Source organism: Nerophis ophidion, linkage group LG09 (assembly GCF_033978795.1).
Source record: "Nerophis ophidion isolate RoL-2023_Sa linkage group LG09, RoL_Noph_v1.0, whole genome shotgun sequence".
Taxonomy (NCBI): domain Eukaryota; kingdom Metazoa; phylum Chordata; class Actinopteri; order Syngnathiformes; family Syngnathidae; genus Nerophis; species Nerophis ophidion.
This window is the reverse complement of record NC_084619.1, coordinates 32,596,140-32,613,484: the sequence shown is the minus strand read 5'-3', so window position 1 is coordinate 32,613,484 and position 17,345 is coordinate 32,596,140. Positions and strand designations below refer to the sequence as shown.

The following is a 17,345-nucleotide window of genomic DNA, read 5'->3' as shown; positions in this document are numbered from 1 at the left end:
AGGGGGGGGGAAGAATAGAAGATTAAAATTAAATAAAAAAAATAAAAAATCGGTCTTAGCCTGGGCCCTGGAGTGGGGGTGCAGACTGAGGCCAAGGGAAAAAAACCAAAAAAAAAACCAACAACTCATAGCCATAGTACACATCCCTCTTACATTTGTGTAAGAGGGACACATCAAACATCAAAGAACACAGAGGACATTAAAGACATTAAAGCAGCAGATACAACCAGACACTTCTACATACAGCTATGAATAAAAAGTAAAATAAACATATCCACTGTGGTGGCCTCTGCGGTGTTCCACGCCATTGTCCGCTGGGGAGGAGGGAGCATGGCCAGAGACAGAAGCAGACCCAACAAAGCAACCAAGACAGCCGACTCCACTCTCGGCCAGTGTCCAGTCCGAATGGATGAGCGAGGATACGTCCAAGGTGACTGAGGTGTCCGACACCTGCTCACCCAGTCGAGACACCGCGAAGCCTCTACGTCCCAGCGCTCAGTGCTAGCTCCGCAGCCCTGTCCCCTCATCCGCATCTCCTCCAGTCCCTCCAAACAGACTACGGTGTGGCAGACACCCAGCAGCTGGTCTCCATGGCCAAAAGGCTCCCGGGAGGTAGATCCAGAAGTCCACAAAAAAGCACCACAGAGGTCACGAAAGTGCCACCCCTTGTCACACAGTCCCAAAGGGTCCCGGACCAAAAGGCAAAAAAATATAACACATGAAAACAAGAGGGAAACACAAACGGATGACACAAGAGCACAGAGCTCCTGCCTACAGCAGCCACTACAGCAGCGCCATCTTGGGAAAAAAAAAAAAAATGACGCTGTAAAGCGGCATTCATATAAAACTCGCGGGCCGCACCAACATAAAATTTCCATATTAAGGTGCAGGCCTCAAAATAACGTCTCGCGGGCTGCAATTGGCCCGAGGGCTGCGTGTTTGAGACCCCTGGTTTAAAATCTTGTAATTTTGGTGAAAGATTCTCCTTCTGGTCTTCATGACCTATAACTAAAACCTCTGTTTTGTCCTGGTTGAGCTGTGGGAAATTCACTGCCATCCATGACTTGACGTCTACAACGCAAGTTAAAAAAGTTTATCTATTGGTCCTTTGTCATCAGGAGACACACAAACACACACACCCACAATGCTTCTGTATTAACCGTAGTATTGCTATTGTTTCTCATAATGAAATGTTTAATTACCGGTAATACAAATGATAACAATTTTACAATTATTTATGAATACCAGCAAACTATAAATAGTAAAGAAAATTAATTATAAATACAAAGTAATGGTTATGAGTGAGATACTCCCATCAATGCTGTGCAAATGCAAGTTGTTTTACAATTATTATTGTTAGGTATTACATGAACAGGTGGCTGAATATTGTCATTTGAGCCAAGGTTTTCATTTGAGAAGTTGATGTTGTGTTCCTCAAATATTGTGCAGACTGAAAATCACAAAACAATGAAATTATTCATCTTTAACAGCTTGACATTACAGTCTCTCTAAAACATATCATGCACACATGAGTCTGTGATGATATAATTACACTTCATTGTATTTATACAGCGCTTTCAAAAGGCACTCAAAGACGCTTACACAATAATCAAAATAAAACATGATCATATTCATAAAAGCACATACAGTATAACAATAAAACAATCAGTGAAAATCAACATAAAAATGGGCAAAATGAAAATGAACTTTGTGTTATGACATGGTTTGTCTAGTTCATGGGTGTCAAACTCTGGCCCGCGGGCCAATTTGGCCCGCCCTTTAATTTCATTTGGCCCTTGAGGCAATATCAAATTAACATTAGTGCTGGCCCGCCGGTACCACCACATTCACCGCTAATACTTATACTCACTAACCCTCCCGATTTTCCCGGTAGACTCCCGAAGTTTAGTGCCCTTCCCGAAAATCTCCCCGGGCAACCATTCTCCCGATTTCCACCTGGACAACAATATTGGGAGCGTGCCTTAAAGGCACTGCCTTTAGCGTCCTCTACAACATGTCGTCACGTCCTCTTTTCCTCCATATAAACAGTGTGCTGGCTAAGTCACATAATATATGCGGCTTTCACACACACATACTTGGTCAACAGCCATACAGGTCACATTGAGGGTTGCCGTATAAACAACTTTAACATTGTTATAAATATGCGCCACACTGTGAACCCACACCAAACAAGAATGGCAAAACACATTTCGGGAGAACACCCACATAAACACAACAGAACAAATACCCAGAACCCCTTGCAGCACTAACTCTACCAGAACACTACAATATACACCCCCCCCCGCTACCACCAAACCCCGCCCACCTCATTTTTATTTTATTTTCGAATTTATTAGCCTGTGGAAAAAGTTAATATTGATATTTACCTCAGAAAGCTGCAAATAGAAAAGAGGCAATCATTTTTTAATAACATTTTATTTAATGTACCACTGATGTTTTTTTGAAAGTTGATTTTGCACTATTACGTTATATAAGCTCTGCCTGTTGCATGCGAGGAAGCCTGAGTACCCGGAGGGAACCCACGCAGTCACGGGGAGAACATGCAAACTCCACACAGAAACATTCCGAGCCCGCGATTGAATCCAGGACTACTCAGGACCTTCGTATTGTAAGGCAGATGCACTAACCACTGTTCCACCGTGCTGCCCTATTTAAGCCTTGCTTGTTCAATATTCATTGCAAAACTTGTTTGGGTCCCTATTAAAAGGTTAATTTGTTCAACCTTGGCCCGCGGCTTTGTTCAGTTTTAAATTTTGGCCCACTCTGTATTTGAGTTTGACACCCCTGGTCTAGTTCTACTTGTAAAAGGAGTTTTGCGAAGGTGTGTTTTTAATAGGGTAGATAGTTCAGAGTTCCAGAGGGTAGGGGCAGCAATGGTGAAAGCACGGTCCCCCCAGTTTCGGTGCTGGGTTCTATGAGGAGGGGACAGCAGGTGATTGTTGGTGGAACGCAGGTTTCTAACAAGAATGTGAGGTGTGTAGTAAGTCAGAGAGGTAGAATGGAGTCATGTTTTAGAAGGCTTTATGGGTCAAGAAAAGGATTTTGAATTGTTTTGGTCATTAGAGATGATCCCCTGCTGGCCTCCCAATGGACTGGACTTGCACTTGGTAAATGGGTTGTGCTTGTATAGCGCTTTTCTACCCCTTTTTAAGGAGCCCAAAGCGCTTTGACAGTATTTCCACATTCGCCCATTCAAACACACATTCACACACTGATGGCGGGAGTTGCCATGCAAGGCGCTCACCAGGGCCCATCAGGAGCAAGGGTGAAGTGTCTTGCCCAAGGACACAACGGACGTAACTAGGATGGTAGAAGGTGGGGATTGAACCAGTAACCCTCAGCTTGCTGGCACAGCCACTCTACCAACTTCGCCACGCTGTCCCCATGAAGTCAGGACCCAGGGTGACCAATTCTTTTGCATCAGTCGGTGACGTCTCTGCGCCGTGACGTGTCTATATGCAAGAGGTTCCCCTGCAGGCCCCACCACTGTTGGCGTTAACACACTTTTTGTGTCTTTTTACACATTGAAAGGATGCGCAATTCCGGAAAGACGTGTAGTTCCGTAAGCCTACGCAACCCCTGGAAGAACATTTTTATTTTTTTTTACCACCGGATTTGCTTGTTTTTTGTTTTTTTATCGATATTTGCTTTACGCCAATGTTTTGCTTTGTTTATATTTGCTGAGTCCAATTTCTGTCCCCGTTTATTGCGTTTTTATTGGTCGTGAATTTTGATTCAAAGTTTGATCAATGACAAATACTGCCTCATTTTGCAGTCAGACACATTTACCGCAAGGAGCTGTCAAAAATAAATACTTCATGGTAAAAAGGGGAGTGTAAAGTCAAGCTTTTTAACTTCATCCTATGCCATGTCTCCAGTAAATGACTAGTTTTAGTCTTTCTGAGTCCATGGAAACGTCACTTTTATCTCCCGCTGGATCCACATCGTTCATGGATGGAGACAGGCTAGCCGTTAGCTTCAAGCTAACCAGCACCCAACCAGACTCCTTTACCCCAAAAACCTACTTTACAGTTCAACAATTGGGGTGAATATGTGCCTTTTGAAGTGTTAATGTACGAGGAGTGTTAAAAAGGAGTCTCTTGGAAAAGTGACTGACAAGTTAGCAAGTGTCACTCGCATCGCTGACAGTGACGTCATCACCGTCATTGTTTACTGAAGCAGAGATGCTGACTAAGCCATATGATAAACTCGCATGTGTCGCCAGGCTCTGCTTTTTATCAATAGACTTATCAAATTTATTTTTTTATTATCTTTTGCAGGGGTGTCAAAAGTGTGGCCTGGAGTCCAATTGCGGCCCGCAGCTAATGTTTTAAAGGCCAACGGCACATTCTAAAAATACTATTAAAATAAACATAAACATAACAAAAGTGGAATTAAAAAGCTTATAGGTGAAATGTAATTTTGAAAAGTTGCAATGTTAACTAATAAAACAAAGCTGTTTTTTTTCTTTAAAAACTGTCACTGCTCAAAACATAATATTGAATCAAAATCAATGTTTTTATGAATTATTGACCTATCCAAATATTCCACTTTGAAAAATATTTTTGTGGAAGATTTTGCATATTTTGTGTGTTTGCCATAAAAAAAGCATAGTTTTCTTAGACAAAAAGGCAGAAAACAAACAAATTGATGTAGACTCTAGAGATTTAAGCGTTAAATAAATAATGTATGTATGCCCTGGCACACCATTATCATCATTTCATGACCGAAGCAAAAAATGTTTTACTATTTTATACTGAAATCAATACAAATACAACTTATGACATACAAATATAGAAAAAACTGCCAGCAGCGGTAAAGTTTAGATCCATGAAGGAAAGAAGAAAATGAATGATTGTTTACATATGCATAAAAATTTATTTTCTTATGTATTATTTTTTTAATGAATTAAGTAACGCTTAAGACAACCTTTTTCCAGAACACAATATAAAATGTGAGATATAACAGGATAATGCATACATTTTATCATTCGTTATCAAAACGGTTACAAATAAGTGGGATCCCAAAAATGTACCGTGGGACCCCATTTTTATGACTTGATGAGTTCCCAGTGGTCCCATTTTGAAAATTCCTAGCTCCAACACTAGGCCCCACTATGGACTGGACTCTCACATTATTAACCATATCTACTCGGCATCCATTGCACCGGTCGCCCGGTTTTGCTGTAGTTCCCATCCATTTTCTACCGCTTATTCCCTTTCGGGGTCGCGGGGGGCGCTGGCGCCTATCTCAGCTACAATCGGGCGGAAGGCGGGGTACACCCTGGACAAGTCGCCACCTCATCGCAGGGCCAACACAGATAGACAGACAACACTCACACTCACATTCACACACTAGGGCCAATTTAGTGTTGCCAATCAACCTATCCCCAGGTGCATGTCTTTGGAAGTGGGAGGAAGCCGGAGTACCCGGAGGGAACCCACGCATTCACGGGGAGAACATGCAAACTCCACACAGAAAGATCCCGAGCCTGGATTTGAACCCAGGACTGCAGGACCTTCGTATTGTGAGGCAGACGCACTAACCCCTCTGCCACCGTGAAGCCCTTTGCTGTAGTTGAGTTTGATAAAGTTATTGGTCATCCAGATGTTTATGTCGGTGAGGGTGGTGTGTGTGGCAGGGGTGATGGACCGGGTTGAAATGTGGATCTGAATTTTGTCAGGATAGCAATGATAGCAAAGAGAAAGTGTAGATTGTAGAAAGACATAGACAGTCATTCCGACTGTTGTAGCAAGCGGTACAGTTTGGTTTGTGAAATGGTACCCCTGTTTTAGTCTTTACATTGCAAAGGCTCCAACTTGCACGTCCTACTTTTGAGCACCTTCCTGTTGCAGTACAACAGCACAGAGTATGCACAATTAAAGTACACATTGCTGCCCAACGATTGGTAGTAAAAGTTGTTTTTACTCTGGAGCAATTGGTTGTAGTTCATTTTCTCTCTAAAGCAGGGATGTCAAACTTGTTTTCATTGAGGGCCACATTGCAGTTATGGCTTCCCTCAGAGGGCCGCTTGTAACAGTGGATAATATATTAAAATAAATGTAAAAAGATTCCTCTCATGATGTTAATACACAGTTGCTTAGTCAGTGGTACTATATCTTTATGCATTTGATTATTGAGTTTTTTTACATCCAAAAAAGGGACAAGCGTCAGAAAGTAACTCGTCAAGTCAGGATGGCCGCCAGGTTGCAGTCGCACGGTTTGACAGGTCCTGTGTGCCTGCCACAAAAGCTCTTCAGAAACGCTATAATATAATGGCGAATACCACCAACTTGTTTTTTACTTGTTTTTGTATTTGTACATCTACTTTTGAGCTGCACATGTCCACGGAAACAGGCTAAAAAAAAAAACTGATCTTCAACCCAGCTAAGCAGAGTCAACACGTTCTCGTCACAAGAGTACTGGATAACGTCCATGCCAGGCCACCTCAGGTAAACACGGACAGACACTCCTAAACACAGTCATTAAAGGCCTACTGAAATTAGGTTTTCTTATTTAAACAGGGATAGCAGGTCCATTCTATGTGTCATACGTGATCATTTCGCGATATTGCCATATTTTTGCTGAAAGGATTTTGTAGAGAAATCCACGATAAAGTTCGCAACTTTCGGTGCTAAGACAAAAGCCCTGCCTCTACCGGAAGTCGCGGACGATGACGTCACACGTGTGGGGGCTCCTCACATATTCACATTGATTTTAATGGGAGCCTCCAACAAAAAGTGCTATTCGGACCGAGAAAACGACAATTTCCCCATTAATTTGAGTGAGGATGAAAGATTCGTGTTTGAAGATATTGATAGCGACGGACTAGAAAAAAAAATGATTAAAAAAATTAAGTTAAAAAAAAACGCGATTTCATTGGGACGGATTCTGATGTTTTTAGAGACACTTACTAGGATAATTCTGGGAAATCCCTTATCTTTCTATTGTGTTGCTAGTGTTTTAGTGAGTTAAATAGTACCTGATAGTCGGAGGTGTACGTCCACGGGAGTGTTGACGCCAATGTCTCAGAGGAGTCTAGGGCAGCTTTATGGACGGCACAAGCTCAGCTTTTCTTTGGTAAGAAGCGACTTTTTACCACAATTTTCTCACCGAAAACTGCTGGTTGACATTCCGTCGTGATTCATGTTTGCTTGACTGCGCTCTGATCCATAGTAAAGTTTCACCTCCAGGAATTTTAAACAAATAATCACCGTGTGTTTGTGTGGCTAAAGCTTCCCAACTCCATCTTTCTACTTTTACTTCTCCAATATTAATTGAACAAATTGCAAAAGATTCAGCAATACAGATGTCCAAAATACTGTGTAATTATGCCGTTAAAGCAGACAACTTTTAGCTGTGTGTGTGTGCAGCACTCATATTTCCTTAAAACCCGTGACGTCTTGCGTACACGTCATCATTACACGACGTTTTCAAGACAAAACTCTTGGGAAATTTAAAATTGCAATTTAGTAAACTAAAAAGGCCGTATTGGCATGTGTTGCAATGTTAATATTTCATCATTGATATATAAACTATCAGACTGTGGGTAGTAGTGGGTTTCAGTAGGCCTTTAAGAAACAACACAACATGCACTTTTTTCAAACTCCTAACGTTGCAAAAATCATTTGGAACACACGATATAAACCAAAGGGACTTTTATTGGGTCATGGTAACATACGCAGCAATATTAAAAAAAAAAAAAAAACTGATGAAATGCTACTTTTTTAAGTAACGTCAATATGTTAGTAACAACAGAAAGCTGTTTGACTAATTCATTGCCAGCTGCTGTTATTAATATGCCAGGATACAAATGATTCAGAGGAGATAGAGAAAAGGGCCGAGGTGGAAGGATAGTAGTCTATGTTAGGGACACTTTTAAATATGAATTAACGAAGTGGCCTGCTGAAATCAATTTGGATGGTATTGGTCTTAATATAACTCTGTCCCCAGCAATGTCATTCACTATGATCTGTATGTATCAACCTTCTGCAAGGGAGATATTTAATGATAAACTTAAGGCTGTTTTAAATACACTGTAATCCCAAAGGTTTAATCTTTTTTTTTTTTAAACATTAATCGGGACAATAAGACATATAGTAAAACAACTGAAGCAACTTGCTGATAAATGTAACTTAGCTCAGGTTATCCAATGAACAACAAGACTAACTCATACATAAAAAAACAATTGACATGATATTCATTGATAAGCCTTAGAACATTTAATTTCTTAACAAGTCTTTCTGACCTTCATCATATTTTGTGTACAAAGAAAATTAAGAGGAAACATTCAATTCCTCTTACCACAGTTTGCAGCTTTGAACGTATACCTGAAAGTGAGCAATACAGTTTGAAGAAAGAATTGCAACAACCAGACTGGTCTAATGTGCTGAGAAACAATGACATTTGAGGCGAGCTCTAAGAGTTTTATTAAAAACCTAAGTGAAACCACCGCTAAGTTTACAATATTGACCGTTTCAAACATGATATGAAACATCTTCCCTTTGATAGATATTGATATAAGGAAAACTAATTAAAAGAAAAAGACAAAGCATTAAAAAAAATCTTTAAAAACAGGATTTACCAGTAATCGCCAGATTTTAATATCAGTTGTAAAACAGATCCGTAAAGCTAAGGCAAACTTTTTCATTGAAACAATAAAAGAGGGGAAATATAATGGAAACATGATTTGGAAAAACTTGATTAAGCTACTAAGTAATGTAAACATACACTTTTTGTTGCGTTCTGGTAGCATGTTTGCAGTAGTCGTTTCCCCAAGATGCAAAGGAACATCAGGAAGCAAAGTGCAGGTAAGATTTATTCTCAATAGGCTAAATACAAAAGGGGGCTGCGCCGCTGAGAAAAGCACACGGGAAGTTAAATGCTTACTCAGCACAGCAAAAATTGATTAAAACTACGGATGAAGCTAATAAAGAACATAATAAAATTAACAACCAAAACCAGACATGTATTTGTCTTTTACAGCAAAATTACTGTAAACGGAAAAACAGTATGACTGTTTTTTGACATTAAAATCCTGCCAGTTTTATCTTACTGCAAAATCTACTTTTGTTTTTACATTGTATTACTCTAACTGAAATTGTTTTTTTAATGGTAAAATTCTGGCAACAGAGCTGCAATTTTTTTTTACTATAGAATTTTTGGATGTTTTAATTTTTTAAACTTTACAATTTGATGGATATTTAAGTCTTTATTCATCATTAAAAAATGTTTTGTCTTATATGTTAATATAAAATGTTTTGCATTCTTAGACAATATTACAGTTTAAAAGACATACAACTGCATGCAGTACATGTATTTTTTGGAGTCAATAAGAAAGATAACTAATATACCTATGAAGATTTTTTTTTTTTTTTAGACAAACCCAACTTACGGTGATACTTCTTTATGTTATCGCTTGTCTCAGGTCTTAGATCATCAGACACCCTCACCCGGGCGACACAGCCAGCGGTGTTCAGATCTCGGCTTGTGTCCAAGTAGCGTACTACAGCTCCCCCCTATGGATCCACAGCCATTGGGAGGCCTTCCCTGCAGTCTCGAGGATGTTCTTAGTGGCTTTTCTTGACTACAGTCCTCTGATTTCAATGATTTTAAACATCTACTTTAGGGAGTGACCTGCGAAAACCTCTGCAACCGACTTTGATTGGTTCGCAGCGGGATTTCCAGCCACTGCTACGGTGAGCTTTAAGAATTTGGCCCTCTTGCACTCATTGGCTTCCGCTATCTGGTTCTCCCAGGGGACAGTCAGCTCTAGTAGAACCAGTTGTTTGGTTGACTCCAATTTACCATGTGTGGTTGGAGTGAAGTGGTAGCGATGTTGGCCGGGAACTTGAGTTGGTCAACTTAAAGCTGCTAGTCAGAAGTGGTGGAGAGGAGCCCCCGTGATGAGTTGGGCTGGTGTTTTGCCTTCTGCCATGCTTTGATGAAGGCATTCCACTGCTTCGAGGCAAACTGGAACTTGCTGTTGTGTATCAAGGTGCAGATGGAATCTGCTAAAGCAACATTCTTCTTATGCTCTACACGCATCTAGTCTTGGACAGGTTGGCGTCTCTCCTTGCCGCGACCCTGTTGTATAGTGGCTAAGGAAAGCTACCAAAGCCGGCCCCTCTTATTGCCACAGTACCCACCAAAGTCTTGTTCCTTGGCCGTGCCTCCACTCTGCTTATGGCTTCTATTGCCTGCCATTTCCTCCCGTTCTTAACAGCAATTCCTGCTGAGGCCATCTTGACATCTGCGGAGTCCCTGTACATTAGCACCTCTCTAGCGCGGGTCATTTTAAATTGCTCAGAGAGGCCTTTGAGAGGGAGGTGCAGCTTGGTGGATTGGCCATATAGGGCAGTGCTGTTCAAGAACCAAGGTAGACCCAGCCCCAGAAAAAAATTAAGTACTTTATTGACGCATATATTTCCAGACGTTTGTGGGCCATATAAAATAATGTAGCAGGCCAGATATGGCCTTGGGTTTGACACCTCTGCTTTAAATGATGCCCAAATAGTATGAAACATATAGCCAGGCATATAAATGATCCGTTGAAAAACCTGTGGTATGTCGCCGATACACAACTGAATACAAGTACTGTAAGTCATCAGAAAAGTTGTAAAAAGATGGTGTAAAAATATCACTGACTTTACTAGAAACAGAAGAAGGGAGATTTCTGTGGATAGGCTGAATCAGGGCTTTACCTCCATTACTGCTTTGGTGTGCTCCCCCAGGCATGGCAGGCCTTGAGTGGCCCCCATACACTTCACAGCCCACGAGAGACTCTTCAAGACAGACGCAGCTCTCTTAAATGAAAGACTTGAACTCTTCATCTCATTGAATTCATAGTTCTCTGCCAGCACTTCAAATGCATCCTGTAGGGGGGAAAAGACAAGACGGACAAATTGGAACAGGGAAGGCAATTTTGAACAATGTTTTAAATAGCAGAGAATAAACCTGCCCTGTGTTTTGTTTTGTTTTAATCGACCTGTAAGGAATAATCATAAACTTTTTTTTTTATTCTAAAAATCATAACTAAATTCTAAAAAGCATAACTAAACTGAACCCGTTCTCAAACAATGGCAATAAAAACTTTTCTTTTTCTTATTCTGATTCTAAGCAAAATATAATATTGATTCATATGCAAAAAGCAGTGATCCAATAAATGAACTACTGCACTGCCTTCGAGGTCACCTGATGCATGCTCACTGTATTCCTAAGACCAGGTGGAGAACTCAGTAAGAGCCAAAACCACACTGCAACCTGCCATTTCAGAAATCAGCTCCTGAATGGCGCATGCATGAACATTCACCATATTTCATAGTAAACAGAATCATCATTCCAATGATGGAATATTTCTTACGAACTACACTGTTACTTAGGTTACAAAACCAGGAAATTGGATGCCAGACAGGAGAAGTAATCTCCTCTACTGAAACTATTTATTTTTCTTGCCAATTTAACCTTTAGCCACAACCCTAACAGTTTTTTTACAACAATAAATGGTATAATTTGACAAAACAGTTACACTTGGAAAATTTTAATTTAAGAGTTGTATTAAAATGCTTCCTTTACAAAAGTAACATTGTCTCTGGCAAAGAAAAAAAAAAAGATATATTCTGTTGTAGGTACAGTTTTTAGTGCTAGACAGCAGTACTAGTTTATTTTAGGAGTCGTTTATAATTCTTTGTTCCTTTAATGCATCAAGCTATTCACACCCTTCTCTGCCAATTGAGTCAGTCTTTCATTTGTGTACCACTCAAATATATTGCATGTCTATTAATAAATACAATGCATGCTACAAGTAGCTTCTAACTAAAAACCCATCCATTTTACACACCAATCATCCTATATGTTCAGTTAAATTCAGTTTCAGTTTCTGTTCCCATTATGCCTTGTGATACTTTTCTGTAAATGTATTTTGTGTAATGGTGTGTTAGTTATGTAGTCATGTTGTGCAAGGTTATTATTTTTACTTTTCCCCTTACTGGTCAGTTCCTGCAGGGTTTTACTTGCTGTTTTTGTGATTGCAGCGGCCTAAAATGCCGGACTTTGCAGCAGGTTTTTCAGACATTTGCAATGTTTTGAGGCCTACTTGTGATCTTATGAATTTGTTGCCAATGTTTTACATTTTACTTGTAATCTTAACCTAACAAATACAGAGAATTAAAAACATTGGAAAACAAATACTGTATTGATGTTTTACTTGATTCATACCGCACACATTTAAAAGTATACACTCAGGCACAAAAACATAGAGGACTTGCCTTTGGTGAAACTGGAAACTAACAAGATGGTCGCCGACGGTGAACAACAAGAATGTCTAAGGTTAACAAAGAACACGTGTAACTGTCGCTTAGAGGGTGACATGGACATGCAATGAAGAGTGATAAGTGGTAGCGACAGGTAGACAGACTGATCAACAGACAGAAATATGTGCGTGAGCTCAGGCACTCCTATCAACAAGAACGTAAACAAAGGAAGACAAGGAAACCTGGCAATATACATATACACTAAATCAAGAACAAAACCAACAAAGGACATGACTTGAAGGGACCGGTTATGACAATAATCACACTTCTATATCTCTGAAATGTAAATATTTCTTCTTTGCTTGGTCAATATTGCAAAAGAACATTTGTTTTTATTGTCTTACCTTGAATAAATGTAGGTTAAATAAATATACAAATGCACGTATACTAGGATGTGAGCAGGCTGGTGGTTGAAAAATGTCTACTGTGGAGAGACGGAGCCAACGAGCCGACACCGGGATAGGACAAATGCCGGTCCTACCCTAAATGGCGGCCAGGAGGCGGGGCTTGCGGCGGAGAGCAGAGGCGGGACGCACTCGGAGCGACGCTGCAGCCAGCCAAGTCAGGTGCATACATGACACACCTGCGCTCAATCGCTTCATCTTCTGCTGCAGTATAAAAGTGGAGAGGGAGGAACGATCGGCGCAGAAGTAGGCGAGGAAACCACGGCAACCAAAGACCACGAGCACGACGAGCGAGACCCAGAGCGAGATGAGCGCCCGCAGCAGACGCAGACACCGGACACCGAAAGGTGTGCCGCAACCAGCAGGAAGAGCCCGCGCGCTAGAAAGTGGCGTGACCGAATGGCCAGAAGACGTGATCATTGAAATAATAAATCAGAGTCAAACCTGCTACGATGCGTCTTGTATCGATTGGCACTGCAACTAACACGGTGACGGGAGGAGACACGTCACATCTACATACTACATAACACAGAAAGGCTTGGTTGCCATAGACAAAAACTGGACATATGGTAGGTTTGACCTATGCGGGAGGATGACAAATGTGCATTTAAAATACATTGTCTATCAGGTCCGTCCAAAAAAGTCTGTGTGGTCTTGTTTCCAATGGGTATTAAAATAAAATTTCCAGACACATGTAGTGGCACTGACTTTTCAAAAATCATCCAGAAAATACAAGGAAAATAACACCAATGTGTGTACATCGAAAAAAAAAATACATCCATCCATCCATTTTCTACCGCTTATTCCCTTTCGGGGTCGCGGGGGGCGCTGGCGCCTATCTCAGCTACAATCGGGCGGAAGGCAGGGTACACCCTTGACAAGTCGCCACCTCATCGCAGGGCCAACACAGATAGACAACATTCACACTCAGTAAGACATAAAATAAAAAAGCAGAAAATAACATTTTTAAAAAAGTAATAGGGACAACAATGGGTGGGGCGCTCGTCTGTCTGACGGGAGGAAATGGTATTACCTGATTTTTTGGCCTCCTGAAAGGTGAATAAATGATACGTGATCCAAGAAGGCGCCACTGTGTTTGGGTTGCCACTTGTTGCTCTGAACACTTGTTTTTAATGTTTTTTAATGCTGTGTCGCCAGATTGTGTATATAATCGCTGGACAGTCCTTGATATACCCACCTCACCCATTGTGAGTGGACAGTTTACTAATTGACCACATTTTGGCATCAATACCACCGTTGTTGAGACGCCAAAACTGCCCACTTCCTGGCAAAACACGCCGTAAAAAAACGCGGAAAAAAGGAGTGGATTACATGTCAGATTGAGGCTATGGCTATGTTCTCTCGGAAGATTCATCCACAGCTGACTGAAGCTACAGCAGTGCAGGGTAACTTTGATCAGAGGCGATCGCTAAATTACAGCTATGGCTACCTAAACCTGCTAGCCTTGGAGATGCCGTCTGTATGCTTTTATGCCGCCAGCTTGCGAGGCTCTCCAAGCAGCATCGCACCCTAAACAATCAGATTTTTTAAATTATTTTTTTGGACAGAAATAATGCCCAAATTTTATGAAATTTTGATCTGTGGTGATTTTAACATCCATGACAAATGAACCTTTGATCAGCTGACTATAGATTTACGTTCACTATGATAATCTTTGAACCTCACTCAGTCCATAGCCTGTCCAACTTAACAGCTTGGGCACACACTGGATCTTTTCATCTCTCATGGACTGTCTGTGCCTGTTATTGATGTTCGTAATGTACCCGTTTCCGATCACTCACTCATCTGCTTTGAGGCTCTAGCACCTCCACCCAAGCCTGTTCCTTCCTGTTGCTGCCGGATTATCACCTCTTTAACCCCCACTGATTGTGCTGCTGTTTAGGAAAGTTCCCTCTCTTTCCACTCTACATGCTCCCAGATCTTGGATTCTGTTCCTTCTTTCAGGCACAAAGTCACCAAATCTGCTCCTGACCCGTGGCTAAATAAATCCATGCGTGCCCTGAGACGTCAGTGCAGACAGGCTGAGCACAAATAGAAGAAAGGAGGACCTCATGTGTCATTGGGCATGGTAAGAGACAGTCATGCCACATATCACAAAACTGTGAAAGGAGCAAAAACTACATTTGAACCTAACATCATCACCAGCAATAGTCATCGCCCCAGAGTTCCATTCAACACTATTAATTAACATTGGTATTCACCCCACCACTGCGGTTTTTATTAATGTATCTGAGCAAACACATGACGCCTTTCAACAGTTTTTCATAAGGTCCATTTCTCAGGCAATCCATTCTAAAAGTCCCAACTTTTTCCCTACCTGGTCCTCCTGTACAGAACATGTTTGAGACATTTGAATCAATTTCCATTTCTCATATTTAAAAAATCATCCCAGCAAATAAATCCCACTAGCTGTCCTCTATATATTATAGCTGCTAAAATAATGAAGGAGGTTATGGACACCATTGGTCTAAGCAAGGGGCCGGGAACCTTTTTGGCTGAGAGAGCCATGAAACCAAATATTTTAAAATGTATTTCCGTGAGAGCCATATAATATTTTTTAACACTGAATAAAACTAAATGTGTGCATTTGTATGTAATACCAACATTTTTAGAGTATAATAAGTATTTTATTCTTTTTAATAACAATGTTATTCTGAAGCTAACCAATAATAAATCAAATACTTCTTACCATTAATGCGACTTTTTGAACAGGTGCGGTAGAAAATGGATTGATGGATTAAAATGCATGAGAATGTTTTATATTTTGAACATTATTTTTAACACTGTGATTACCAGCAGAATTATTCATTACTTATCGTGTTAAGCAATGTCAGCTAAGATTTATCTGAGAGCCAGATGCAGTCATCAAAAGAGGCGCATCTGGCTCTAGAGCCGTAGGTTCCCTACCCCTGGTCCAAGCCTTGTTCTCCTTAGTAACAATTGCTTGAGGCTGGGTTGTTCCCACAGCCCTGAAGCATGCTGTAGTCCAGGGGTGGGCATTACGTCGATCGCGATCGACTGGTCGATCTCGGAGGGTGTGTCAGTCGATCTCAAGCCAGGCATTAAAAAATATACATAAAAATGAGCAATCATCAATCATACCAAGACTTCACTTTAAGTCAGTTGTTTGACATTCTCGGCACCCGAGGATCTTGTGAGATGACGCTGGCTGCTGCGAGCTCATATTTAAGAAAAAAATCACTAACAGGGCGGACGCAGAGAAACACATTTTATTTCTAGAGACTCCGTACCTACTGTCAAAACTCTAAAGACCTACTGCACAGTTCCTGTCTTCACCATAAAAGACCTGTTTCATCCTGCCTGTGCTAACAAAATAAGAGTCTCAGAAAGCTAGCGTGCACAAGCTAGCAAGCTACGGAGTTAAATGCCAATGTATTTCTCCCCCGCCCTCAGTGACCGCTTTCTCGGTTGCTTGCCCACCCGCACACTCACTGACGTCACTCACCTGCTGCCAGACATTAAAGGGCCACACACATATGCTACTCTCATAACAAAGTGTTTAAAGTTGGACTAATGAGATGCCAAATCCAACCACTTTCATGTGGTATTGGACAGAAAGGAGGACTTTTTTTTCCTCCATTTGAAAATGCGGACGTTATCAGCACCACTGTCTAATTCCAATCAATGCAAGTCATCAGAATCAAATACACCAACTTATATTCTTGTCTTTATGAAAGAAAGGAATCTATGTGTGTTAAACATGCTTGTATTATCATTAAACACCATTAACTTGTTAACAAAAATGTCTCTTTCATAAATAAATAAATATAAATTATAAATAGGAATGAGGTAGATCTCCTCGACTTGGTCAATTGAAAAGTAGCTCACCTGCAGAAAAAGTGTGAGCGCTCCTGCTGTAGTCAGACCACTTCTTAAAAAGCATAACCGGGACCAATCTATTCTGTCCAACGTCTGTCGAATATCACATCTCCCTATTTTGTCCAAAGTCATGGAAAAACTTGTCCTCACACAACTTCAGCCATATCTGTCCCTTAATGATATTGCATGCTGACAAGTTTCAATCAAAATTTAAGAGTCGCTACAGTACGGAATCAGTAATCAATCTAAAATAACGTTCTTATGGCCTTTGACACCAAAAACGCTGCTGTCCGTGACCTTTTGGATCTCACCGCCGATTTTTGACACAGTGCACCTTGCAGTCCTCAGGTCCCGCCTGGAGTACTGTGTTGGCCTACGTGGATCTGTGTTAGGATAGTTTTCCTCATATCTGTCCAATAGGAACTTTTCAGTAATAATTGGGAATCTGTCCTCAACAGTTGCTCTACCTTATTTTGGCATACATCAGTCTTTGGGTTTATTCTATTTTCACTTTGCATGCTCCCATTAGGTTCATCCATTCATCCATCCATTTCCTACCGCTTATTCCCTTTGGGGTTGCTAGTGCCTATCTCAGCTCCAATTGGGCGGAAGGCGGGGTACATCCTGGACAAGTCGCCACCTCATCGCAGGGCCAACACACATAGACAGACAACATTCACACTCACATTCACACACTAGGGCCAATTTAGTGTTGCCAATCAACCTATCCCCAGGTGCATGTCTTTGG

At 41.0% G+C, this 17,345-nt stretch overlaps 1 protein-coding gene across 1 annotated transcript in view; it reads right to left on the bottom strand.

The window, feature by feature from the left end:
• Nucleotides 1-17,345, bottom strand: part of dntt (deoxynucleotidyltransferase, terminal) — a 213,938-nt gene that overhangs the window by 145,326 nt on the left and 51,267 nt on the right. Inside the window, exon 4 of the mRNA XM_061910873.1 lies at nt 10,725-10,895. Within this exon, the coding sequence (XP_061766857.1) occupies nt 10,725-10,895 (171 nt within the window). The remainder of the gene's footprint in view (nt 1-10,724; nt 10,896-17,345) is intronic.